Genomic DNA, 26365 nt, shown 5'->3' on the forward strand with positions numbered 1-26365 from the left:
TATCTGAGAACTAATGCTCCAGTTGACATCTAACGAATCATCTAATTATTCTTATACTTAATTCTTATAGGATTATGTTGTGAAGCAGAATTTGAATAACAGTCTGGCGGCGGGGGCGGGGGGGCGGGGGATACATGAGTGTGGCCTCACACATTTCACTGTGGGGTTGCTAACTGAATTAAAGTCTACTTCAGAAGAAAAAGATTCTGTTTCTTAAATATTGTACTTAATTTAAGTGAGCTGGTATTTGAATACTGTTTCTTTAGTTAGCTTCGGACTCTTTGTGTTAACCAAAAATGAAATATGCCTTTGGATCTCTTGCACTGCTTCCGCAAGATACTTGCATTAACCCCCGTGTTAAACCTAATGTTTAATCCTTCTCCCAGTTCCCTCTTCCATGCTCTCTTCCTGTTCCCTAAAACTAGAATATGCTAATTTCCATCACTGAAAATTTCCTTTTTGTTTAGGTACTGGTTTTGTCTCCTGCCTTCTCCCTATACCTGGTGGGATGGGTCTGTATGAATGGACAGTAGCGGCAAAAGGAAAGCATAGGTAAAGGGATGTGTAGATACAGGGGGAACTGGAACGCGTTCTAGAAACCAGACTTTGCTCAAAGCTGAAATTTACTAGGGCAGGGAGTACTAACCATACAATCCTTATCGCCAAAGCAGTGAAGGGAGAGGAGCTGGAGAGGTAGTGAGAAGTGACAGATGCCACCACACCCTAGCTTGACTCAGGTCAACCATGACTACCATGCCCTGGTCCTGGGAGCAGGAAGCTGCTTAAAGAAACGACAAGCACGGGAAGGCCAGTGAGCCAGAAGGTGCCCAAGCGCATTCATTCGCCTTCCCCCAGCAGGGGCCAACACACGCTTTCCTGTAGAGACCATTGTGCGGGGGAAGCCCAGACAAGGAAGAGCCTATCCCCTGCCCACACCTGCCCATCCCCAGCCCTTGGCTTCTCAGGGGGCACTGGGACCAGCGCCAGCAGCCCGGGAGCGGCTTTGAGCGAGTCGTGTGTATCCGCGAGCGCGTGTGCGTGAGGAGGAGAGCAAAGACGTGATTACTTCAGAATTTATTTAAGGGCCGGTGGAAACCACTGCAGCAGCTTCCAGGGGAAGCCCTTGTTCCAGAGGAAGAGGAGGTGGCGGCTGCCAAGGAGGAGGAGGGGGAAAGACGGAGGAGGAGGAGCAGCAGCAGCCACAGCACGAGGCAAGTGAGGCGAGAAGATGCTGTAGCGTCCGCACCGGCTCCCAGCAGGTTGGTTCCTCCGGCCGACTGATGCAAGCGGCGAGGCTTGCAAAGAGGCTGGGAGGAGAAACTGGGTGTGGGGGGCCGACTGCTTGCCTTTCCGGAGAAGAGGCGCCCCTTTTGAGTTCAGTGAGACGCCCTAGCGCAGAAATAGTCTGGGGGCCAGGAGAGGACCGGTCGTGCTTCCCGCATCCCTGGGGACTCGCTTCCCTGTAGCTTGCCAACTCCCGACGTTAGCCATGAACTCCGGAGGAGCTCCGGGAGGGGAGCTGGGGGGAGAACTTCCCTTCCAGATGCTCCTCACGCCTTTCCCCAAAGCTCCCGTTTGGAGGGACACCCTCTCGGTGGCCTGGGCGCGGAGGGGGAGCAGCGTCGCTTGGTTAAGTTTCTGTAAGTCAAACCCGGTCCCCAGCTCCCGGCTCCCCGCCCCGGGGCTCCAGCTGCACGCGGGGAGTCGAGGCTGCTCGGGCAAAGGGGCCGCTACTGCTTTAAGAGCCGCCTCCCCCTCTCCTCCTTTTGACAATGGTCTGAACCGAGCTCTGCTTCCCAAAGCAAAATTTGTAATATGCCATTTTTCCGATGGACGCTTCTCCTTTTGGCTGCTGACGGAGCCGCGGGAAGATGCCGGGTTGCTGCCACGCCACCCAGCCGGGGCAAGTTCCGGGAGGGCGCCGGGGCACGCGAGTGTCTAAGCTGCCTTTCTCCTCCGGTTGCTAGGGAAATGGTCCAGGAGTGCCGGGTGTGAGCTAACCCTCTCGTCAAGCCTGAGACTGCGGTTGTCATTGATCAATTGAAGAAGCAGGACCCGAAATTACAGACCTTAGGTACAGAAACTGTGTTTGAGTTACAAGGTTTACCTTCTGCTCTATTTTTTCCCACCCCCCCTCCTCCCCGGCCCCACCCCGCCCCCAGGGAAGATGAGATGCAAATTCCTCCTTGCCAATTACTGCTCCATACCTTTTTGCTTTCCACCCCCATCCTCTCCCTTCTCCTATTTCTCCACCTCCTCCCTACTTGGCTCTCTCTTTTTGGGTGAGAGATAAAGAATTCTGGTGTGGAAATTATGAAGTCAACTTCAGGGTGGTGGTGGGGTGGGGGTGTGGCTGAGACAGAACTGTCCAGCCCTGTGGCTAGAGCTGGCTCTTGGCCATCTGTAAAGAAAGTGCAAAATGCTTCCATTAGAGGTGATACTAATATTTCCTGAAGACAGGGGATTTCAAAGAGTTAAATAGGAGGAGGAATATTCATGTAATGTAATCAGACAATGGCTAGGATTTCTCTCACCGAATTACTCCTTGTGGGTTAACTGAGGTGGAGCTGGGTTGGTTCTTAAGACTCAATCTTTGAAGAGGAAACTAACTACCGAGAATAATTGCATCTTTGCCTGTAGGAGGGTCTAAATCCCAGGGATCTGATTTTATGAAGTGATTCATTGACAGAAAAAAAGCCTTTTGTGACACTATCGTATCTGGATAGGTACTGCTTCAGAGACATATATTGCTAAGAAACACATTGGATCTTGAAAGCCCTTGGGTGATGACTCCAGCGGGCATTCAAAACTTTTATTTTGAAATCTGAGAGATTTGGAAGATAGTCAAGGTTATGTGCTAAGAGTAAGGGAGTTGGTTTTCCTGGTATCAGATTCTTCAAGCTAAATTTAAGCACCAGGATAATTAAACCAACCAGATATTTTATTATTTTTTTCCTTTCGTAACAAAATAAACAATATCTCTAACTAGGTCTTAAAACCTTCAGTAATTTAATGAAAAAAAAAAAGCAACATTTAGAAAAGGATAACAATTCATATATCCAATTGACTTTGGGGAGGGGTGCCCGAAAGGCAAATATCAAAGTGAGCTCTTAGGATGTCCTTCCTGGTTTTTCAGGAATTATGTGATACAATACAATTTTTAATACTGAAAATGGTTGTGAAAGTTAAAAGTGGAATATGAGGATGGAGTAGATAGAAGGTAAATCGCCTCTGAGCATCTGAAGTTACTTCAGATATTGTCCATTCTATAAGAGGGTGTTGAACATTGAATGTAGATTTTTAATTGATTTTAATATCTAAATATACATTTCAGAAATAGGTTATACTCTATCTTCAGGGTTATACAACTAGTTTGTAATTTATATTAGAATCCGCTTTCTAATGCAAGAACTAAGCTAGTTCATGAAAGTGACCTTTATTTTTTGTAGAAAATTTTTTCCTCCTAGTTTTGATGAGAAGATTTTAACTCATTTGGTTTGACTGGGTGAAGACAAAAACAGATGAATACATTTTATTTCCTAAGTAACTTTAGCATTTAGTAACTTTGATTTTTCCCAGTTGGCTTTGGAGAGTTCAGAGTATGCACTGGAATTAAAACTTTAGGCATGGGATCAGAATGAATCATAAAGGCACAATATTCTTTCTGCCAAGGTGAATGTTGGTCACCTTATAAAATAAATAAATACTTGTATTTGTAATTGCCCTTTAAATTTTACTGTGTGATCTCAGGCATTCTATTGGAGTCTTACAATGGGCTTGTTTAAAAATAAAATCATGGGTTCATATCGCTACAGAAGAGAAAACTGAAGTTTTGAGAGGTGATGTGATTTGTTCTGGTTCCAATGCTGCAGGAGTGGAATTGAATCAAGTTGAGTGTAGAATTAATAGACTAAGACCCTAAGTCCCTAAGCTGCTTCTCACCATAGCATCTTTGGACTGACGAAATGGGGGACCAGCTTTTATACTGATATGAGAACCTAAAGTTTGTGAATGTTTATTATCTCATGGTGGCAACATGCCTTTGTTAGAATTAGGGTCCTGTATTCAGAAGGAAATTGTAGCTGAGGTAATCACTGCAGTTATGCTTTTCCTTGGAATTTAAACCTTTTTATAAGTAATTCAGAGTGAAGATGTGCTAATGGCTTTTTTCCAAGAGGGATATGACTTAAAATAGAGATTTAAGAATGTTTAACTAACCCCAAGATGTAAGCCTTGCAAGTGTTTTGGCACAAATTGTCAGTGCTATCATTTCCTCTCCCACTATTTTGTTTTAACCTTAAATGTCAAAAAGAAACACATTGGCTCTTGGTAATGATTTCTCAGAATGACACAGCTGTTCAGTGTGTAGATTCTCATGCATGGCATGTGAACTAATTGTTTTTAATATTCCAATGTGTTAGAACATTTTTTCCTAATTCCTTTTCAATTAATGTAAAGAAAATGTATAGCAGTTAGAAAAGAGTCTCCTTTTTCCAGCTTTGTGATAATGTTTAAATAAAATTCAAATGGAGAAAAATACAAAAAAATACCCTCTTTTCATCATTAGCTGGTTAGTGACAGTAACAATGTGTGGGTGTGTGTGTGTGTGTGTGTGTACACGTGCATGCATGCACACTCGCATGTGCATTTAAATACATCTCACATACCTATTCTGTTACCTATTTAGGGTGATTAACAAGTCAAATATTTGCCTTCAGGTAGCCCAGTGTTTTGAGTGATGAGCAATAATTCAAAGTACTATCTTAAATTATCCTAAAATTCATACCCCCTCTTTTTTTTTTTTTTTACATAGGATATCAGTAATAAAATACTTTCCTCTTATCTTTTAAAAAGTTTCTCCTAGTTTTCAGTGGGCCCTCAAATAAATAACCCAATTTATTTGAAGAATCACATAATAGTAATTAACTATTGAGCTGTTAGGTCTTGACATTTTATTTGACTATATCACCAGAAATATTTCCCCCAGGGACAGGAATATATAGGCAGAAAAATGAATTGACCTTGCATTATAAAACCAAAGAATGCTTCAGGATCAACAGCCAAACCAGCATTTCTCCACATAAGCCTTCTGCAAAACCAAGCCCTCTAATTAATAGCTTCTGGCCTCAGTACAACAACTGAAATTGAGATGGGTTTGATTCTTTCTTGAACGTAAGATAGAAGATAAAAGAAAAAATGGGATAATTTCCGATTTTTAAAATGCCATACAGTAGATCAGTGTTGCATCTTAAAGTCTGTTGTCTGTTATAAATCAAGTTAATAAGTGATTTAAAAAATAGTTCATTTATTTCATGACTAGAAGTTTGTGATTAACAGCTGAGATGTGAAGTAACTACATTAGCTAATGTAATTTATGGTTTCTGTTTTCTGGAATATTGAGTGTTAGTTTGTATTGTTTCGATGGAAAACAGACAATGCAGTTCTCAGGAAACAAAAGAATATTAAGGCCAACTAGCAGTATAATAACCTAAACCAACGTATGCACCTCAGTCTATTTCCTAAAGTTTATATTCAATGTAGTCAGAATCACTTTATCTCTTCTGTGTAGATCACCTTAACAATTTAGTCAGAGAGTCCATAAAAGTGATAAAATGGGAGTTGTAAAGTCAAGAAACTTTCAACTAGTTGGTAAGAAAAAAAACCTATTGATAAAATCTGAAAAAAATTTAAAAACTGGTTATTATATAAAATAAATATTTAACTATTTGTAGATGCCCTAAATTCAAGGGTGAACATTAATTCATTCAATTATTGAAGTCATTCAAAAATCATTTTCTTTCTACCCATAAAGTGCCAGACACTGTACTTGCTTTTAAAATATAACAAATAAGGGTAAGATGGTGGTATTTTCTCTAAAACATTTGTCAACTTATGGGGGTAGAATGGTGATCAACTAGTATGTTGAATAATGTATTACTCTGAATTGAATTGGAGGAATAAGTCATGAAAAAAACCCCACAAATCTTTGAGAAGTAGGTGAAACCAACGTATATTTTGTAGGTAGGAGCTTTATACATTATCAGTAAAAGAGAAGGATACAGATTAGAGGGAGTCAATGGATCATATTTCATTGAATTCAAAATATTTAGTGTGGTTGGAGTTGGGACGGGGGTAGGAGGAAAAAAAAGAGACAATTGGGTTAATGAGTGCAGAATTTGGTGAGTCGAAGGTCAGGTTGTTTCTTTACTAAGACTTCCCTCCCCTTTACTTCCTTTAAGCAATGATGTGTGAAGTGATGCCCACGATTAATGAGGACACCCCAATGAGCCAAAGGGGGTCCCAAAGCAGTGGCTCGGACTCAGACTCCCATTTTGAGCAGCTGATGGTGAATATGCTAGATGAAAGGGACCGTCTACTAGACACCCTTCGGGAGACCCAAGAAAGCCTCTCACTTGCTCAGCAAAGACTGCAGGATGTCATCTATGACAGAGATTCCCTCCAGCGACAGCTCAATTCAGCCCTGCCACAGGTATGCTTCCTGGTAGTATTTGTCCTTCCTATTGCAATTGCGAAAGTGACAAGACTTAAATAAGCTTTGCTTTATCTCTAGTCTTATAATTATCTTTTCCCTTAAATTGTATCATGTGCATGTTTTGGTGAGAAAAATAAAAGAATTATTAGTTCACACAAAAGTCTTACCTCAAATTTATGGTACATTGGTGATGGTGGGTGTGAAGGCTGAGTTCCTGTCTCCTCTCTCTTTTTTTGAAAATTTTATCTGTATGTTTTGATAGGCCTATCAGCTGTTGATCAGCAAGTCTACTGTCTAATTATATTTTATTTGTCTTTCTTTAAAAATGCCTAACACCTGCTCAAAAATTCCTGGAATTATCCATGTATTATTCCCTCTTCTCAGAAAACATTTCAACCAGTTTCCTTAAAATATATCTAGGGAAATAGAGAAAAGGCAAAACTTAAGCCTTATTCTCACAAACTTAAAATTGTTAGATTGGGTATTTTAAAATATATGCTTGTCGAGAATCTTATTTTATAGGAAAAGATACAATTTTAAGGATTTCAAGCTTATTTATATACTAAGTTAATATTGAGACTCAGTCTTCTTATTTAAGAATAGAACACTTGTGTGTGTTTTAGATATGAGAAAGATTATAGAATACGAATGAGATTTTTAATAATCACCTCAATACACTATGTTTTTCTTTTGAATATAAATTCAATTGGCCCTCTACTATAAGGATAGTATAGAAATATTGAAGAGTTGACCTCCCTCCATAAAGTTGTATCTTGTAGCAAATATCTTTTCATAAATATTAAAGGTTATATAAGCAAAGTTGATAAACTTCTAAACCCAGCTGTACTATTAACTTGAAGTGTGATGTTGAGATATTGAAGACTCTCAGAATGGAAAGAATCATCTAGAGCCATTTATGACATCTCTATCCAATAACCCTATAACTGTATATGAAGAACCCCTGTTCCAGTCCTTTTCATTTTCAGTCAGTTTGTCTTATGTTAAGATATAATACTATTTTCAGTAACTCTCACTGGTTTGTTTAAATACATAGGAAGTGTTGATTCACTTCAAAAGATAATTATCATAGCTTCACCAATTATTATATTTTTCAAGGTTGACATTTCAGTCTTTGCAACTGTTCTTCGTAAGGTGATTTTTGAGAGATCACCATCATGCTTACTCTCCTTTGAGATTATCTGAGTTGCTTAATGGTGTTAAATTGGCTCCTGAACCCCTCACACTGTTCATTATCTTCTGTGATAAGCACAGAATGAGCAATCATTTTTCTTTCTGGATAGAGTGCTTTATTAAGGAAGCCTAGGATTACATTATACACGAGGGCAGGTTCAACGTACTTTCAGTATGCCCTGGGACAGTGGTCATCTGAAGTTTATGATTGAGTTGCATAAATGCTACATGAGTTCCTATTTCCCTAAACTCTTATTAAAAGTTGATTCCTTGGTCCTACATGTAGGACTATGCATATATCCCTCCCGCATTATCTTTGTGTATCTTAGTCAAGCCTGATACTGTCAATTTGGATCCTAAATCTATCAAAATGATTCTAGGAATAATTTAAGTGTTTAAGTTGTTTCTTTGTCTGTAAAAAAAAAAATGAGTGAACAAGATATTTTTGGGGAAAAGAGGAGAAAACTGGAAATGGTTTCATACATACTATGTTTTACAAATAAATCTATTCTTAAAGGTACAACATTAAATAAATTCCAGCAGTTCTGTCATATCGAATATCTTGATTATAGTAAAATCTAAACTTTTAAGTTTTGAATTTTAATTATACTGGTCTGCAATCTCTTATTCAAAACCCCTGGTGTCAGTTGTATTTTAAAATTCAGAATTTTCTTGATTTTTTTGTATGTATATAATGTGAATTATGGAACACTTCTCCAGATGGATTTGGGGAAGCACCCCATAATTATACATTTTCATCTCTGAAGAGAATTCTTTGAATATTCTTATTGCATGGGAAAAATAAAGACCATAAATCTCTCATGTTAGTACAGGTTTAGTTTTGTACCAATCAAGTTTGCAACACACTTAAAAATAAAAATAAAATAACAGTTTTCAAAGTGTATGGGTTTTGGAATTATAGGTTATGGATTCTGAACCATTTAGATAGACATAGTTCCAAAGTCTTTTACAAATACATTGAGATTTTTTCAATATTGATTTGCATTTTACTATTATAAATATACTATTATAAATATTTGAGTAACGCTAGTAATCCACAGGTCCTTAAAGAAAGTGATGGTCCTGTCATATTTTTTTTGGTGCTGTCATATTTTTAAAGAAAGTTTTTAATAATCTAATCTGTACCTTAAGGGCTGTAGGTTTTCTGCAAGCAATAGAGGGATATTCTTCTTTAATTGGTACCTTTGAATCTTTTTGACTATTTTGTGAGCAGTGTGACTATGCTGTTTGGTGGCATTGCATTGGATATTTAGCTGAGCGGAGAAAATAACTATAAATGTAAGTTTTGAGGCATAAATAAAGCATGTCAAATTGGAAACTACAATAAAATAAAAATGAAAATTATTGTCACAAACATGGGCTAGAATTCAAAGCAGCGTCAAACTTTATGACATATTATGTTTTATACAGTACTTGTAGGTGTTGGTGATTTGGTGCTTTGCTGTAGACACTTTCTCTCTGAACATTTCTTTATGAACAATGTAGCAATGATTTTAACAATCTTAACCATGTAAATAAAGTTTTTTTGTAGCCATAGTGTTTAATTTTTCATATGTGATTGGGTATTTAAAGAGTACTAGTAATTCCGTATCACCAGGCCTGGTGTTTCTAAGCTACACACTCAATTTTCTACCTTTGTTATGCACAGATGCATTTAAATGTTCCATAGAACCTCAGATTCAATGTGCCTCAAACTCAGTTGTCCTCAGTCTTCTATTTCCTACCCAAAATATGGTGCTCAGTCTCCACAGCCAGACACTGAAAGTCCTAAACTCAGTCATCATTGGGCCGTATTGTTTTTAATCTCTTGAATAATTCTCAAATCTCTATTCTTTTCTGCCTTTTTTTTTTTTTTGCACCTGGTCCCAATCTTCCTTCTTTTTCCATCTCCTTTCTCCTAACATTTCCACTTTAGCAAATGTGTCATGCCATGTGTTTGAATAATACACAAATGTCATGCTTTTGCAGGCCATGAAACTTCACGCTTTTCCTCTATCTTCTTCACGCATATTCATCTCTGTGCCCATAATGTTCTTCACCAATGTCTTTGCCTCACTTCTCATCTTAACCAAGACTTCATCTCTTCCAGGAAGCCTTCTCTGAAACCTTGTGTTCCTTAGCTTTATCATTTCCCATTTTATCATTAAATTATCTGCTTACATGCCCATTTCCCAACCTAGACTATATGCTCCTTAAGAATAGGAACGTATCAAAATCATCTACCATGCTCTGAACCAGTGGAGTACCAGGTCTATAGTGAGGGCTTTCAAAGTAAAACCCGAAGTAAATGCATATTACTTTGGATGGAGAAGGAGCGATAAACTTGAAATAGGAAGGTCTAGGTTGTACTCTGATTCTTTCATACATCATTGACTTGCATCAGGACTTCAAATTTCCAGGCTACAAAAATCAGTGAATACTAACACCTCACAGGGTAGTTTGTGATGATTAGAGAAAATAATACAAGTAAGAACTAATTAATTTGTAATGAATTAAATATGAAAAGACTTTTGTCTGTTGATCCGGAATGCCAAAAGATAAATTAATTTCTGTATATGTATGTCAATGAGCATTAAAATAATTTACTAGTTATATTGACCAAATAGTTTTAAAATTTTTTAAAGCAGGACAGATATTTGTCAATTACTAATATGCTTAGTCAGAATATTTAAAGGAAAGTATGGGAAGTGGGTTTTCTCACTTTCTCACTAATAAAAAAAGTCATTATTTATAGAAGTTTATAATTTCTCTGTAGCACTTTATTTAGCATATATTGAGGGTCTTCTGTATGTTATTAAATGGTTACATATATTTGTAAAGGGGATAGGGAATAAAAAGAACATAATTTGGCTCCCAGAGAATGCAGGAAATAGGCTTGCTTAGAAAAAATATATAAATTGATCCAAATTAATATAGTACCAGAAGTTTACAGAAGTACTGAAAAAGTTTTGAGCTGTAATATTGACTTATGATTAAATACAGAAAGTTTCATGTGGAAAGTGATCGTAAAGAGGTATTTTCAAAAAATTTTGGAGGAACCCCTTGGTGGCTCAGTTCATTAAGTGTCTGCCTTCGGCTCAGGTCATGATCTCCCTCTCCCTCTGCTGCTCCCCCTGCTTATGTTCTCTCTCTCTCTGTGTGTTATATAAATAGATAAAATATTTTTTAAAAACACTGGAAAGAATTCAAGGATATTCTCTGTGGAATAGTAGAGCTGTACATAGGTCCTCTTAAAGACTTTTGGGGGACTGAAGTTCAGTCTATATTCTTCTTTCTAAGCTAGGCTTGAGGTTCCTAATTTTCACAAAGGAGACAGATGAACTAGCCACATACCTGGTTTTTGCTTTTGTTTGTGTGTGTGTTTTAAAGATTTTATATATTTATTTGACAGAGAGAGAGGTCACAAGTAGGCAGAGAGGCAGACAGAGGGGGAGGGGGAAGCAGGCTTCCTGCTGAGCAGAGAGCCCATGCAGGGCTAGATCCCAGGACCCTGATATCATGACCTGAACCGAAAGCAGAGGCTTAGTCCACTGAGCCACCCAGGTGCCCTTGTTTTTGTTTTCTAAGACTAAATTGGAATTAAATAAGGAGAATAACTGACAGATTTGTTTGTCAAAGAGTTGTAGGGTAGGAGTGGCAGTGCAGGAATATGACCTGTTCATATGTACGGTGACAGTAAATAATAGGTGTGTGTATATAGAATGATCAGTAGAATTTTGAGTGAACTGGTGATGAGGTAATAATGGAGGAATATCATTCTGCCATTTTGAATTAGGATGGATTACATAATGTACTCATCAGCTAGCTATTGCTAAAATTAAACTATATAGGGGCACCTGGGTGGCTCAGTGGGTTAAAGCCTCTGCCTTCGGCTTGGGTTATGATTCCAGAGTCCTGGGATTGAGCCCCACATCAGGCTCTCTGCTCAGCAGGGAGCCTGCTTCCTCCTCTCTCTCTGCCTGCCCTTCTGCCTACTTGTGATCTGTCAAATAAATAAAATCTTTAAAAAAATAAAATTAAACTATATAGAAAGACAAATACTATATGATTTCACTCAAATGTTGAATTTAAGAAACAAAACAAAAAAGCAAAGGGGAAAAAAGAGAGAAAGAGGCAAAATAAGAAAGAGATTCTTAACAGTAGTGAACAAACTGATAGTTACTAGAAGAGAGGTGGTTGGGGGGATGGATTTAAATAGGTGATGGAGATTAAGGTGTGCACTTTGATGAGCATTGGCATTGTATGGAAATGTTGAACCACTATATTGTACACCTGAAACTAATATAACACACGTATGTTAACTAGCTGAAATTTTAATAAAAACTTAAAAAAATAAAATTATGTGACAACAGAAAACTACACTGTCAAATCTCATACAAAATTTTGGGTTAATGGAATGCAGCTGATCTTGACTTGGATTGGTTGATCTTGGCTAGCTCATTTATGCCATTGGTTAGCTGAAGGCTGGCTCAGTTAGCTGGATGTTAACTGGCTATTGTCTGATCCAGAATGACGTTGGCTGGACCAACTGGGACCACTCAGCTCTATCCATGTGCGTAATCCTGCAATAGGCCAGCCCTGGCAGGTTCATGGTCATGGAAGAAGAGTAAGAGCAAAGCAGAAATAAGCAAGTGCTTTTTAAGCTTTCGCTTGAGTCTTCTTTTGGTAATATTTCATGGTCAAGCCTAGATACAGAGTGGAATGCAATACAAAATTACATAACAAAATTATAGGGAGGGTTGGAGCACAAGGATCACCACTGCAATTGTTGTACCACAAATATAAGCTAAAAGAGTCATTTGGGCCATTATTGTATTAAGGAGAGCTTATTGTGATAATGTAATAATTCTAGAAGGTTGTGGGAATTTGAAATAAGATTGTGAGTCTTCAATCTAAGAAAGACAATAGAAATGGAAATAATATTGAGGAGAAAGGATACACAAGGATTGGTAATGAACTGAGTGGCCAAGGATTTGAAGTTGAGTCAGAAGATCTGAATTTGAATTGGAGTTCTTCCACTTATTAGCTGAGGGACTGTTGGTAAGTAACTTGACTTCTCTGAAACTCTATTTCCTTAATTGGAAAGAGGGATGATATCTTCTCCTGGGCATGGTTGAAAAGAGGTGTGCGTATATGCTTCTGAAACCCTGAACATTTAAAAATGTCAGGAGGCATTTTTCATAAATTGGGGTGTGCTAGTAGTATACCCTGAAGAGAAATTAAGTTGAAAGAGGCTACTTGTGGAGAGCAGGAATATGTTTATAATTTGACATTTTTAAAACACAAAGCATTTAAGTGACACTTAGAGGAGTCACTTTTATCTTGGAGACAGAATACCTAGATATCTTTTTTTTTGGCTTGTAACTTACTAGCTCAATGACTTTGGTCAAAGTAGTTAATTCAAACAATGATAGAACCTGCCTCATAGGATCATTATGAGAAATAAATGAGCTGGAACATGTCAAATGATCAATTCAGTGCTTCACAGATAGTACATGCTCAATAAATGTGAAGTGCACCTATTGATGCTGTTATTATTACTATAGATATTATCATCATTATCCTTAGCCAACCTTAACTGCACAATTTTACTGTGTAATAATGAACACTAGCACAAATTGAAAGTACTAAAAATCTTTACCTTCAGCAATCTTTATCAAATTTTGCAAGTCCCTTGATTTGGCCTTTTTATAAAAAAAAAAAAAAAATTCTTAACTACACTCTGCTAAATGGTTTCCCCAAATTTTCCACTTCCTCAATGGCCGATCTCACATGTCCCTTGATTAAGTCAAACAACATCCCTTCGTATTGTGCTGAGAAGATAACATCCGGATGGAGCTCTTTCCTTTCCAATGAAACCTAATGCCACGGCACTAAACATTTTATCTCTTACTCCCATCAAAGATGCTATATTTTTGCTACCTCTTATTGTAGTTATTCTCTTTTCTTAATGTGCTTTTCTTGCCTCCAGTTAGTTATTTTTCCCCTGGCCAAATGAAATGGTGTTCACAAACAGCCTTTGTATCTCATGATTTATATCACTTTATTTATATCTCTTTTTTAACCTCTATAATCAGGCTTTTATCATCATCATTCTCTTAAAGATATACTTGTGTATGCTACCAATGGATACATATTTTGCAAATCTAGTGATCCTTTCATTTCTTCATGCCCCTTGGCATCTCGGTGCCAAGCAATGCTATTAATTATTTCATCTTATAATTCCCATGTCCTTAACTCTTTTGTAACCATTCCTTTTCTAGCTACTCATTATGTTGTCTTTCAATACTGATTCTTTTCCCATGTACCCCCATACTCTTGTTTACTCTCATACTCTTCTTCATTTACTTCCATTCTCCAATCTTATGCATTGCCCTTTCTGGTTAAGGCTAATACCTTCCTCTAAATTTTTGATGCCTTATTCTCATGTCCTTTTGATTATTATTTTTTCTCTGTATCTACTATCTTCAATTGTTCTTGCTCTATCAAATTGTTCTTTTTTAGTTAACATATTCAGATCTATTTCTTAAAAGGAAAAGTACAAGGCCAACAAAAAAGTCACATAACACCATGTCTCTGCTTAGCCACCAATCTATCTTTTCTTTTCCTGACACTTCATTTCCCAACTTGTTTGTTCTCACTGTCTCAGTTTCTTCATTTTCTATTCACCTTTGAGCAACTGAAGTCTGGCCCTCCCTAACTCCCTGCTCAAAATGATATCACCAGTAAGCAGTTGATGAATGCAGTAGGTATGTTTTATTAAAATTCACTGCAAAGTTTGACACTGTGATTGTGCCCTTCTCAAAGAGCAAAACAAAACAAAAAAAAGCCAAACACCTTATTCTTTTAACTTCTATGACACCACACTGTCTCGGTTTTTAAATCCTTTTTTTGGCTTTTTCTTCCTTATTTCTTTTTCTGTGAGCAGCTCCTCATCTAGCCACTCCTTAAATCTTAAATAATAAAGATATGATGAATAACAGCAATAGCTGATATTTCTGAACACTCCCACTATGCCAGGCTGGGCTTTACTTAAGCATCCAGATATTCAAATTGGAGTCTTTCTTTCTCTTTAAAGGGAAGCTAAAAAAGTGAGTTGTAAGACTTTATCCACAGAAAGTGCTAAGACGTAATCCAATGAATAAGTCCAACGTTAGTTCAAGCTCCATTTTAAGACTCTACAAATGTTGAGGTGGAAAAGCTAGAAGAGAGACTGGAGTTTTTTGGAGAACTGTTGGCTTCCTGTGCATAATCTACCATTCCATGTATGAGGGATGGGGTGATTACCCTTCAGTTGAACCAAGTGAGAGGAGCTTCAGGGAAAACACTTAAGAGAGCTTGATGTATTTCCTCCAGAAGTTGAAGGATATAGAGTCGGATGTCTAAAAGACACAGCTGTGGTAGAGATGCCCATGCCTCTGTAGTAGATTAAAGGTTGCATGGTAGGCAAACTTGCAAGTCCTCCAATGAAAAAAAAAAATAAATAAAATAAATAAAAAAGTTAAGTTATTAATTTTTTGAACCCCATGTCCCCAGGTGTTGAATAATGAGAGACGAATTGGAGGACTAACTTCAAATAAGGAACTGAGAGTGAGTCAAGTAGAACTGAGGAAGATGGGTTCTTTGAGAAAGTCTTGAATCTACTCCAGAAGAAGGGTCATCGATTGCACTCAGAAAGCCCTGACCATTGATGACATCTGTGTCAGCCACATTTCATTGTGATCCTTCATTCCAGTTTTAACCCCAGGCTCTGACTCTGGAAGGGTCAGGAACTGTTGCTGTGAGTGTAGGATGTCAGCATAAAGGGAGACCACTGTGTCCATATCCTCCATTGCAGACTTGAAAGCTTGAAACAAGTTTGAGCTGAGTGAAAATGGTGCGGTTCAGGTGGGATAGGAGCTTAGGGTGATATTACATAGTCCTATATGGAACTAGAACTAGGAAATTGTAGAGTATTTAATTCCAAACAAAAGGACAGATAGTTTATTTTCTACGCATGAACGGAAAAGCTAAGATACTTGCCTGCAATTTCGTTTGGGGTTCATTTTTTTCATCTGAGGGAATCAGGAGATACAACAATATTGATTTCTGAATCCAGCTCTTTCATTAAACTGGTTAGATGTATCATCTCAGTTAATCCTCAAAACATCCCAATGAGGTCGTTATTATTATTCCCATTTTTCAGATGATACAACCGAGGCACAGAGAGGTTAAGTAACTTGTTCAACACCACACAGTTGGTAAGTGGTACTCACCAGGATTTTATTCATGGCTTACTTTTGTTTTACTCTGAGCCATCTCCTTCATTTCATTATGCTCATTGGGTATAAAGAAATATTAAGCTTCTCTGGAACCCTTCTTTATGACATATGGGCCATTGAAAGTATTTCTCATGACTACTCCTACGTTTTAATAAGGCAAATAATGTTATTAGGAATGAAATATGAAAATATTATTAGAGTTCATATAATTATATAAATACAATTATTTGAGGATCTCAAATCCTTATATTTATAATACCATGACTTTATCTTTTAATGTATTGAGCATACCTTATAGCCCATCAGATACTTTTTATAAGCAAGAAAGTATGGGTTGCATGGAAAAGTATTTAACAAGAAATTAATAGTACCTGAATTTCAGTTTCAGCTTTGCTAAACCCCACGACACAGGAAAACCACTGAACTTCTGAGACTTCTGTTCACTTATGTATGAAAGGGTAATTCTAGTTCTCTCTAATATGTTGAATACTTTTGCTAATTTTAAATAATTACAAAAGGCATACACTTTCACTTTATTAATTTAATCATAACCATTTAATCAATAATTATGACTTATGCAACAAATATTTTAGGGCCTACTCTGTCTGAGGTTCTATGCTTATAGTATAGTGTTGCTGATATCTATGCTGTCTTTTCTTCCTTTTCTTTTCTTTTAAGATTTTATTTATTTATTTGACAAAGAGAGACACAGTGAGAGAGGGAACTCAAACGGGGAGTGGAAGAGGGAGAGGCAGGCTTCCGAGCAGGTAGCTGAATGCGGGGCTTGATCCTAGGACCCTGGGATCATGACCTGAGCCGAAGGCAGACTCTTAATGACTGAGCCACCCAGGCAGCCCTATGCTTTATTTTAAAACCTTGGCTAATTATGGTTCCTAGGAATATATTGTGGTAATAAGAAGGTAAGGCCTATAATCCAGTGAATATCATGTGTATTTGTAAATTCTTTATAACCGAAGATTATCTCTTGTTATTCCATTGCCTGTTAACCTCTAATGTAATAAACTGTCCATGTTCCTGGAAAAAAGGCAGTTCCCTCTCATGTGTTCAGAAATCATTCCCTCTTGCTATTTCAGGACAAAACTTTCCCTCTTCTTTTCCTACATCATCAGTGTATCCATCTTTAGTGGGTTATAACCAACAATATTCAATGTTCTTATATTTCTCCCATCTCAAAAAAATTCTATTAACAACCTCACCTTACCAAGGCACCACCCCATTTCTTTCCTTTTACAGCAAAATTAAAAAAATTCTATGCACTTATTATTTCACAATTCTCCCCACATTTTCTTCATTTTCTCTTGAATTCACCACTCCAGCTGAGCATTCACCCCCTAAACTTCATCTACTCTGCTTTCTGAAAATTATCTGTAATCTCCATATTGCTAAACGCATTGATCTATTCTCAGTCTCATTCCTGTTAATCAGCAGTATTACCCACTCCAGGTCTCTTCTTTTCTGCAACACTTTCCTCATTGGCTCTAGGGCAGCACACTTGCCTACTTTTCCTCCTACCTCACTGGTCAGTCCTCAGTGTTTGTTGTTGGTCACCCCTAATCCTCAAGACTCATTAGTGCTTGGTGATTCCAGGATTCAGTACCTGTACCTTTTCTCTTTCCATCTGGGCTGATACAATTGATGATCTCTTCTATCTCTTGGCTTTACATATCATCTAAATGTTGATGACTCTGGAATTACCATTCCTAATGCAGACATTTCCTGTGACCATCAGACTCCTATTGTCAAATGCAGAAATTCAACATGTCCCAAATTGAGTTTATGATCTTCACTTATTCTTCTGCATCTCAATTAATACCCCTGTCAATCTTCTGTTGGCTTACGCCAAATCCTCAGTTTTTATTTCTTTCATACATTCTGTATTCCATCTAACAGTAAAGTCTCTCTGTTTTATCTTCAAAATATATGTAGACTTGAACCCCAATAACCACCTCCACAGCTCCATCCTAGTCAGAGTCCCCTTCTCTCATCTGGATTAGACAGGATTTTCCTAACTGGCTCCTTGCTTTATGTCCTTGTACCTCATCAGTCTGTTGCCAAAATAATAAGAAGAAAGATCCTGATTCTGATAAAAGGTAAGTCAAATTTTGTTTCACATCTGCTCAAATCTCTGAAATCTTCCCCTTTTCAGTGTAAAAGCCCAGGTCTGTAAATTGGCCTAAAGGTCTAACAGCTGTCCCCTTCCCTTTTTCTGTCTGCCGTCACCTCCTCCAGTTTTCTAACTAATCCATTCTGCTCCCACAATTCTGGTGTCCTTTGCAGTTCAATATGTCAGGCATTCAGTTGTCTTAGGGACTTTACACTGGCTATTCCCTAGGGCTGGAATGTTGTCCCCAAAACAACGTGTGACTTGCTCTCTCAACTCTTCAGGAATTTACTCAGGTACCAACTCCTCAGTGAGGCCATGCCTGATCAATGTAGTCAAAAGTAAAATATCTCCCTCTTTAATATTTCCAATCTCTGTTTTCTACCTTTTTTCTATGGCACTCAAAACCATCCAACACAGTGTAGACTTTATTTCATTGCCTTGTTATATTATGTGTTTCTCCCTCCACTAGACTCTGTTCCATGAAGCCAGGGGATTCTTTTCTAATGGTTTACAGCTGCATTTTCTGCCCACAGCAGTGTCTGGCATGTACTGTTGTTCTAAAGTATTAAATAATGAAATGAAAACAAAAGGCATTCTTTTGCTTGTTGAACATATTCTCTGTGGTATCTACTTTGTGCTTATTTGGCAAGTCTCATAGAGCCATAAAAAATTATACAGCATATATTAAATATCTTGACAGAACAAGAAAACACATCAATTTACAGAGCATTATGGCTAAAGTGTTTATAACACTAAAGTCATATATATGAGGCTGGTGTTGATATTACACCTCAAAGATCCTTCTGGAATGAAGTGGGTTTTATGTCAAGAGATTGTGGCATTTTTAATATTTTATAAATCAGAGCAAGGGAGATCAGAATGTAAATGGCTTGCTTTGAAGGTATGAATAAAAGATAGTAGTCCAAGTTTTTTTTTTAACGTCAAATTCCATTTCTTTTCATATTTCCATATTCTTTTATTAAAAAGTTTATGTCCTAAATTAAGCAAGTTTTCATGAGAGAACCAGTATGGATAACTAATGAGATGCTACTACCACTATTTGAAATGTATATCTGACTTTCATTTCATGGAAGGAGAAAAATAAAAGAATATTTTGGTTAGTTTTTATTTTTGAACAGTTTATCTTTTAATTATTGATTCTTTTCCTTCCCCCCGCCCCACCTTTTTTTTTTTTGCTTGTTCTTATTCTCTCAGAAGGAATGATATCAACAGAAAAACAGCCATTAGTAGTCTCAAGATGAATTTCTAACTTGAGTATTCCACTATATTTTATAGACTAATCTGATGTACTTAATATTAGCACACATGTGATTAATTTGTTTTTATTAATTTGTAAAGAAAAATTCTAGATGAATTAACAGAGACATTGAAATTTATGCTGTTGACTTCTTCTGGATCTTTCTCTTCAGGACATTATGGCACAAGGCTAGAGAGCAGCCATCACAGTGTTCTAGTTTGGAGAAGAGAAAGATTTTAGAACTATAGTTGTAGAATGCTTTACAAGCATGACTATCACACTCTATCTAATTATATTACACATCTTTGCATCGATCTCTGCTACTTAATTAGCTTATAAAACAGTAGCTCTCTATTAGCTTACATATCACAGACCTTAGTAGGTTCCTAAAATTTGTTGTCTGATTACTTAACAGTCAAGATTATGTGAATAATTCTTAGTGAAGATTAGTAGCTCAAAGGAACGTAGTGCTTGAATTTTCTTTTTCTTTGCAGATTTTATTTATTCATTTGAGAGAGAGAGAGCACAGCCAAGGGGACAGGTAGGGAGAGAGGAAGAAGCAGACTCCCCGCTGAGCATGGAGTCCAATGTGGGACTCCATCCCAGGATCTGAGCCACCCAGGTGCCCCATAGTGCTTGAATTTTAAATTATTATTTGCAGGGCACCTGGGTGGCTCAGTGGGTTAAGCCTCTGCCTTTGGCTTGGGTCACGATCCCAGGGTCCTGGGGTCGAGGCCCGAATCAGGCTCTGCTCAGCAGGGAGCCTGCTTCCTCCTCTCTCTCTGCCTGCCTACTTGTGATATCTCTCTCTCTGTCAAATAAATAAATAGAATCTTTAAAAATATATCCAAATTAAATTATTCTTTGCATTGCAACTGAGTTTGTGGCTCTAATTATTTTTTTAAATGCAGATCTACTAATTTCCCCCAAGTGTGACAGAATTTATTAAGTGAGATTCTGAATGATTGGTAATGTCTTTCTTGGGCCTTGAATTAGGACACATTTCTCCCCAAATGACATTTTTTAAATACTTTTTTGCCTCCCGAGAAGTGAGATCCTTGATACTGGAACTTGGAATAGTATAGGAAAAACGTAAATATTCCTCTTGACTCTCACTCCCAGGAGAAGGTCAAGAAATCTCAGATTGCCTGCAGAGGCTGGTGTAAGGATTGACACGTGTTTCTTACAGCATTCAACATAAGATGAACATTTCTGCTTTGAAACATCACTCTGCCTGCAAGCCCATGTTAGTTTTGATGTTAATTAGAGGAAATTATTAAAAAATGGATGTGATTAGAATTTGGCACTGCATTGTTTTGTATTAAACTAATTTTCCTGGATTATTCTTACTTATGATTGTCTTTTTCTGCCTACTTTTAGAGTACTCTGGTTCAATTAAAATATGTAATATTTTGGCTCAAAACATATTATATATATTTATGTGAGAGTTTAGAATGTGCATTTTTGTTTTAGTGACTTACAAAAGGATCATTAATTTGTGAGTTTTAAAAAAAATAGTGGTTACTAATTTAAATGTATTTCATGAGAAAATCTTACCTAAGGATCTATTTGATATAAAGGAGATAAGTCAGTTCCAAATAATATCAAGATTATTTTTTCTTATTAACTTTGTATATGAGAAACATTATTCAACTATATTTGTACAAAATATCATTTTAAAAATTCTGTTAGTTATTGCCTGATCTATTCTGTCATCAGAATATGGTCCCATGAACCATATACAATCTGCACATAATCCATGGCAGTTGACATTGCTTGAGTTAGAAGAACTTTATCAATTAATGTCTTTTAGTAGAAAAGATTGATCTCTGAAATCACTTTTTTTAGGAATGTTGTAGGTGAATTTAATTTTTTTCTAAAAATGTAACTTCATTTTACAGTTCTAAGTCTAAAGTTCGATGTTGGTATAATTACAAATTTTAATGTCTCCCACTATGATTATAGATTTTCTATTTATCCTTACAATTTTATTAAAATTTTTTAAGATATTTTTTATTTATTTGACAGAGAGAGAGAGAGAGATCACAAGTAGGCAGAGAGAGAGGAAGGGAAACAGGCTCCCCGCTAAGCAGAGAGCCCGATGTGGGGCTCAATCCCAGGACCCTGGGATCATGACCTGAGCTGAAGGCAGAGGCTTTAACCCACTGAGCCACCCAGGTGCCCCAATTCTATTAATTTTTACATATGTTTTAGACTGTTATTAGTTGCTTTCTACTATATCATTGTTTTATTTTCATGGCCAATTGAACATTTAACATCATGAAGTGACTGCTTTTATTCCTAGACAGGCATTTTCTCATAAATTTCTCATAAATTCTCCTTTGTCTGATTTTAATTATATGATAGAGGATTTCTTTTTGTTAGTCTGTACTGTACATATTTATCTGTCCTTTGGCTTTCAGCATGTCTGTATTTCTCTGTATATTATGCACAGATAGCAAATGGTTCTTTGATTTTATTTGTATACAGTCTGACAACTTTCTCTTTTAATTCTTTGGTCTCTGTATTCACTGTGATTACTTGGAATGTTTGTGCTTAATATGCTGTCTTAGTAAGGGCTTTCTATTTTCCTTGTCTTTTTTGTGTTCTATTTATTAACCTTTCATGCTCCCTTTGAATTGATTGAATGCATTTTTTTATTATTCATTTTCCCCTCTATTATCCTGTCAATTTTATACTGTTTTGCTATTTTTTTAAAGATTTTATTTATTTATTTTGAGAGAGAGAGAGAGAGCATCCATGAGCAGAGGGGAGGGGCAGAAGTAGAGGTAGAAGAAGACTCCCCACTGAGCAGAGAGCCTGATGCAGGACTGGGTCCCAGGACTCTGTGATCATGACCTGAGTCGAAGGCAGGTGCTTAACCGGCTGAGCTACCCAGGCACCTGTTTTACTATTCTTTAACAGTTAATGTATAATGTATAAATTATGATGTGCAAACTCAGTATGCTAAAGTGTAAGATTAATGTGTATTAATGTGTATTTTCCCGCCTTCTGTGTGTGATGCAAAAGATACACTTTTGTAGATTTATACAGGCAATATTCCTTTAGATTTAGTCACACGTTTACCATTTATGTTACTAATTCCACTTTCTGGATCTTGAATCTTCCATTTGACTCATTTTTCTTCTTTCTGAAGAACGGCCTTCAAAATTTCCTTTGGGATAGTCTACAGGTAAGTAATTTCTCAGCTTAGGACTTTCTGAACACGTCTTTATTTCATCTTTATTCCTAAAGGATGTTTTCACTGGATATGGAATTTTAAATTAGTGGTTATTTTCTTTTGGCATTTTTAACATGTCATTTTATTCTGACCATCATTCTTGCTATTGAGAAGACAGTTGTGAATTTAATTATTGCCTCTTTGAGGGTTAATTGTTTTTGTTTTTCTTTTTGGCTGCCTTAAATAATTCTTTTTAAAGAAGTTTTAGTATCATGTCCTTACAAGGTGTTTTTTTAAATTCTTTTCTGTTCTGGGCTTCATAGGGATTATTGACATTGTAACTTAATGCCCTCTCTTAGTTTGGGAACATTTTTACTCTTCTTTAAATTCAGTTACATTCCATTTTTCCTATAATTTTAGAATTCTACTTTCCATATGTTTATTCTTCTCATTTTATCTTTTATGCCTCTTACATTCTTTTCTGTATTTTCTATTCCTTTACCTATGATTTATTAGAAATTTTTTTTGTATCCACCTTTTGGTTCACTAATTTTCCTTTACTGTATCTAATTTGATATTCAGTCTATTTATTTGGTTCATCGTTGTGTTGTCCTTTCTGATTTTACAATTTCATCTTTTTTTTTAAATTTCCAGTTTCCTGTGAAATTTTGCAATCTTTTCTTTTATCACTTTGAATACTATAAGCATAGTTATTTTAAGTCTTTTAGATAGCTTCAATATCTGGGACTCCATGGTCTGTTTCTGTCATTTACTATTTATATTATCACTTATTCTTATTGTCTTCTCATCTCTTGTGTATGGTTATTTTTGACTGTGTGGCAGACATTTGATTTATAAAATTGTTAGTAGAAGTCATTTTAGTTCTAGAACTATATTATCTTCCTCCAGGGGGAACATGTATTTATTCTGGCCAGGTGTCTAGGAAAATAGCAATCCTCATTTGCTGTTATTCAAATAATTCCTGGGGTGATCCATCATCCAGGGATATTCTTTCTAGAGTATAGCCTTTCAGAGTCTCAACTTCAAATAAAGAAGATTCCCTAGAACCACTTCATCTGACAGAACTTGACTCCAACTCCTGCTTCTCTAGCCCTATGAAGCTGGCAAATGTGCTAAGATAATCCCTTTAAAATAGGGGAAAACATAAAAAATAAAACTCGGGAAAATTATCTGACCTAAATGTCTAAGACCTAACTTTCCCCCAGATCCCAATTCTTCACTACTTTCTTGCTATATTAGGTCATAAGTGAATACTGTGTGTGTGTACACACACACACACACACACACACATAGTGTCTGATGTTTTCAGTTTTCCTTATCAAGAAAGCTAGTCCAAATTGCATGGTTGACATTACCAGAAGCAGAAGTCCATGAGCTATAATGAGCACAATAAATGTAATTAATCTGAAAGCAATTTTCTTAAAATAAACATACTAATTTCTATGAAAAAATTAAGTAATTATCTTTCTTAATTCATTTTCTAATATGTTCCTAGTCTTGCTATATATTCCTGCTAGGCTTCTGGATGTGAGTAACTGTTTCAACAGTGTTGAAAAATTATCTCCTTTCTTCCAGCATTTCCTGCTTCAAATACATCCAACCCAAAGCTGCAAAATTATTACTTAAAACACAAATCTGACTTTGCCACTCCTTTCTTAAAATGCTTCCATGTTCACAAAAAAGCAAAGGAAAACAACAACAAAAACACTATTAGAAACAATAAATTAAGTCAGCAAAGTCACAGGATTAAAGATGACTACACAAAAATTGATTGAAGTGACTGATTATTAAATCAATATTAAAGATGATATGTGATAGACATAGGACAATGATAGAAGTATTTAGATAATGAATAAAAGCAAGGGTCAGAATAATGGAGTGGGGGGAAGAGAATAAACATTTGTTGATCATATATTACATTTCCAAGTATTTTATTAGTTGCCACCTTCAAATATTTTATTTTATCCTCATAAGAGTCCTGAAATCAATCTCTTTAATTCTCTTTTATACATAGTAAAATAAAATCTCAGAATAGTATATTTCTTACTCTCACATTAGTGGTAAGTGTCAAAAGCAGAATTTAAATGAAATTTCATTTCATTTCATCTTACTTTATTTTTTTGTGGTAAGGGCACTTAACATGAGATTTACCCTCTTAATTTTTTTTTTTTTTTAATGGACTCCACACTGGGAACCCAAAATGTGGAGCCTGAACTCACAATCATGAGATTGAGACCTGAGCTGAAATCAAGAGTCAGACACTTAAACAACTGAGCCACCCACGTGTACCCCTTCTTAATTTTTTTTTAACTGCAGAGTACAGTATTATTAACTACAGGCACAATGTTGTACAGCAAATCTCTAGATTTTATTCATCTTGCATAACTAAAACTTTATATCTTTATACCTTTAAAATACAACTTCTCTTACTGCACTTAAGATTTTAGAGTCGAATATAGTTTGTTTTTCCTTTTTTTGGAAAAAAATCATTGTATTTCTCTATTTAGGAGAATAATTTTATTATTTTTGCCCAAACTATAAAATTGTGTTAAGATGTCTTTTGATTAATTACAGTTATTGTACTCTATGCTTGCTCTCTTTCTATACTGAACTTGCCCATCTGTGTTAACATAAATCAATATTTATTGTTAGAAACCTGTATGCATTATTTTTACTCAAGATGTTATCTATAATTGCATTCATGGTTGCAGCTAAGTGTTCAGCAGCTATTTAAATGTCCCATATGTTTAATGTATTGGAATGTCTGTATCATACCCATATTCATCATTTATTCAATTTTATATTTTTCATTTTGCTTTCATTCATTGCCCTGATGCAATGTAACCTTAAGTAAACTTTCTAAGAAAGATATTTGAGTAGTGCTATATTTTCTGAACACTTAATGTACATTACCATGTCTATTGACTTTATATAAGGTCGAATTTCACATAATACCCACCTATTTCCTTATATCATGCTATGACATAGATAAAATAATGGGCTTTCATCTTCTCATTGTAAGTTCTTTTTTAAGAAAAGTTTTTGGAACTGCTTTTCATGCACTCCTGTACCACTAACTCTTCAGAGTAGTGATTAGAATCGGAAACAGAAATTATAGCCTCTGAGAGTTTGTGTTCCAGATGCGGGTCAAAGGTACATCTATGTAAATATGTTATATAACAAACTTAATCGGAACTACCACAATATGGGCTATAGGTACTGTAATTATATCCTTTTTACAGCTAAGGAAGTTAACATAGAGCAGAGTTAAGTCACCTTCCTGGGCTATAAATGTAGTATGTGGTAGAGTTCCAATTCTAACCATGATAGTCTAATTTCTGAGCTCTCATGGTGAGCAAAATCTACAATGATATACTCATATACTGATAGGCAACTTTTAATTCCATTTCAAAGTTACTTATTTTTAAACTACCTGATATATCCTAAAAGGAAAGGTTAAGGTGTTTTCAGATAAGATACTAGCAAAATAAAGCCCTTTTGTGAAACTTGAGACACCCAGCTCTATAAGACTGTGGGCCTTGCTGGGCAAAGATGAGTATTGCCTGTGAAATTTGAAGTTTGGATTTCAAGTTACGTCAATGTCTTGAACCTTGAAGTCTTTGTTTTTGAAGAGTTAGTGAGGTTCATAGCCATAGCCAAGAAAAATTAGCAAAAAAAAGACTGAACCTTCAGATTTAAGTAGTTCACGTTGTCATGTGGAAAAATGGAAAGGGACTCTGGAAAGTTCCAGTTCCAGTCTCAATCCTTCCAGACAGACCAGAGATAGCCTTCTTTTATCTGCTAGGATCAGATA

The 26365-nt window shown here is 36.4% G+C and overlaps 1 protein-coding gene across 2 annotated transcripts in view; it reads left to right on the forward strand.

Moving 5' to 3' along the window:
* Window positions 1–1181: 1181 nt before the first annotated feature.
* LOC111142065 (PTPRF interacting protein alpha 2) overlaps window positions 1182–26365 on the forward strand; it is a 492908-nt gene continuing 467724 nt past the window's right edge. Inside the window, exons 1-3 of one of the 2 annotated variants that reach the window (XM_022495008.1) lie at window positions 1182–1259; window positions 1968–2074; window positions 6240–6490. In XM_022495008.1, coding sequence (XP_022350716.1) covers window positions 6242–6490 — 249 coding nt within the window. In that variant the 5' untranslated portion in view covers window positions 1182–1259; window positions 1968–2074; window positions 6240–6241. Of the gene's footprint in view, window positions 1260–1967; window positions 2075–6239; window positions 6491–26365 lie in introns of those variants that run through there. The other variant, XM_022495009.1, reaches the window with a different exon arrangement.

The sequence above is a fragment of the Enhydra lutris genome, unplaced genomic scaffold (genome assembly GCF_002288905.1).
Source record: "Enhydra lutris kenyoni isolate GAN:26980312 unplaced genomic scaffold, ASM228890v2 scaffoldscaffold7, whole genome shotgun sequence".
In the NCBI taxonomy this organism is placed as follows: domain Eukaryota; kingdom Metazoa; phylum Chordata; class Mammalia; order Carnivora; family Mustelidae; genus Enhydra; species Enhydra lutris.